This window comes from Penaeus japonicus, unplaced genomic scaffold (genome assembly GCF_977035675.1).
Source record: "Penaeus japonicus unplaced genomic scaffold, GWHDUDI00000001_assembly GWHDUDI00000031, whole genome shotgun sequence".
NCBI classification, from domain to species: domain Eukaryota; kingdom Metazoa; phylum Arthropoda; class Malacostraca; order Decapoda; family Penaeidae; genus Penaeus; species Penaeus japonicus.
In genome coordinates, this window is record NW_028234433.1 from 20403715 (window position 1) to 20406214 (window position 2500).

The following is a 2500-nucleotide window of genomic DNA, read 5'->3' on the forward strand; positions in this document are numbered from 1 at the left end:
ACTGTAGATACGACGACACCAGTTACAACTACTGCAGAAACAACGACATCAATTACAACTACTGCAGATACAACGACCCCCTTGACAACTACTGCAGATACAACGACCCCAGCTACAACTACTGCAGATACAACGACCCCCTTGACAACTACAGCAGATACAACGACCCCAGCTACAACTACTGCAGATACAACGACCCCAGTTACAACTACTGCAGATACAACGACCCCTGTGACAACTACTGCAGATACAACGACCTCAGTTACAACTACTGCAGATACAACGACCCCCGTGACAACTACTGCAGATACAACGACCTCAGTTACAACTACTGCAGATACAACGACCCCTGTGACAACTACTGCAGATACAACGACCTCAGTTACAACTACTGCAGATACAACGACCCCCGTGACAACTACTGCAGATACAACGACCCCAGCTACAACTACTGCAGATACAACGACCCCAATGACAACCACTGCAGATACAACGACTCTCGTGACAACTACCTCAGTTATAACTACTGCTGAAACAACTATTCTCACCACAACAATTCAAACTACAACTGCAGCAGGTACAACTACAACCGCTGCATCTGTAACCAGAAGACTTGAAGTTCTCGAAGAGAAAGACAAGGCTTTGGATACACTGTCTTCCGCCCTGGATACCGCCGGCAACAGAATCGGCACCATCAACAGCAACGGCCGAAGGAGAGTTCGAAGACAGGCCGCTGGCACAACTACAACTGATGCTACAACAAATGCTGCCACAACAACTGATGCTACAACAACAGATGCCACAACAACTGCTGCCACAACAACAGGTGCTACAACAACTGCTGCTACAACAACAGATGCCACAACAACTGCTGCCACAACAACTGATGCTACAACAACTGTTGCCACAACAACAGATGCTACAACAACTGATGCCACAACAACTGTTGCCACAACAACAGATGCTACAACAACTGATGCTACAACAACTGTTGCCACAACAACAGATGCTACAACAACTGATGCCACAACAACAGATGCTACAACAACTGATGCCACAACAACTGTTGCCACAACAACAGATGCTACAACAACTGATGCCACAACAACAGATGCTACAACAACTGTTGCCACAACAACAGATGCTACAACAACTGATGCTACAACAACTGATGCCACAACAACTGCTGCCACAACAACAGATGCCACAACAACAGGTGCCACAACAACTGCTGCCACAACAACTGCTGCTACAACAACTGCTGCTACAACAACAGGTGCCACAACAACTGCTGCCACAACAACTGCTGCTACAACAACTGCTGCTACAACAACAGATGCCACAACAACTGCTGCCACAACAACTGCTGCTACAACAACAGATGCCACAACAACTGCTGCCACAACAACAGATGCCACAACAACTGCTGCCACAACAACTGCTGCTACAACAACTGCTGCTACAACAACAGATGCCACAACAACTGCTGCTACAACAACAGTTGCCACAACAACAGATGCCACAACAACAGATGCTACAACAACTGATGCTACAACAACAGATGCCACAACAACTGATGCCACAACAACAGATGCCACAACAACTGTTGCCACAACAACTGATGCTACAACAACAGATGCTACAACAACTGCTGCCACAACAACTGCTGCTACAACAACTGATGCCACAACAACTGCTGCCACAACAACTGCTGCTACAACAACTGCTGCCACAACAACTGCTGCCACAACAACTGCTGCTACAACAACAGATGCCACAACAACTGCTGCCACAACAACAGATGCTACAACAACTGCTGCCACAACAACAGATGCCACAACAACTGCTGCCACAACAACAGATGCCACAACAACTGCTGCCACAACAACAGATGCTACAACAACTGCTGCCACAACAACAGATGCTACAACAACTGCTGCCACAACAACAGATGCTACAACAACTGCTGCTACAACAACAGATGCCACAACAACTGCTGCCACAACAACAGATGCTACAACAACTGCTGCTACAACAACTGCTGCCACAACAACTGCTGCTACAACAACAGATGCCACAACAACTGCTGCCACAACAACAGATGCTACAACAACTGCTGCCACAACAACTGCTGCCACAACAACAGATGCTACAACAACTGCTGCCACAACAACAGATGCTACAACAACTGCTGCCACAACAACAGATGCTACAACAACTGCTGCCACAACAACAGATGCCACAACAACTGCTGCCACAACAACAGATGCCACAACAACTGCTGCCACAACAACTGCTGCCACAACAACAGATGCCACAACAACTGCTGCTACAACAACAGATGCCACAACAACTGCTGCTACAACAACAGATGCCACAACAACTGCTGCCACAACAACAGATGCCACAACAACTGCTGCTACAACAACAGATGCCACAACAACTGCTGCTACAACAACAGATGCCACAACAACTGCTGCTACAACAACAGATGCCACAA

The 2500-nt window shown here is 47.3% G+C and overlaps 1 protein-coding gene across 1 annotated transcript in view; it reads left to right on the forward strand.

Annotated features, from left to right (window-relative positions):
* The window catches only part of LOC122245387 (uncharacterized), a 23425-nt gene that overhangs the window by 19308 nt on the left and 1617 nt on the right, over positions 1–2500 (forward strand). The window contains exon 6 of the mRNA XM_086555936.1: positions 1–2500. This exon is cut by the window's left edge and continues 1 nt beyond it; it is cut by the window's right edge and continues 1617 nt beyond it. Coding sequence (XP_086412062.1) covers positions 1–2500 — 2500 coding nt within the window.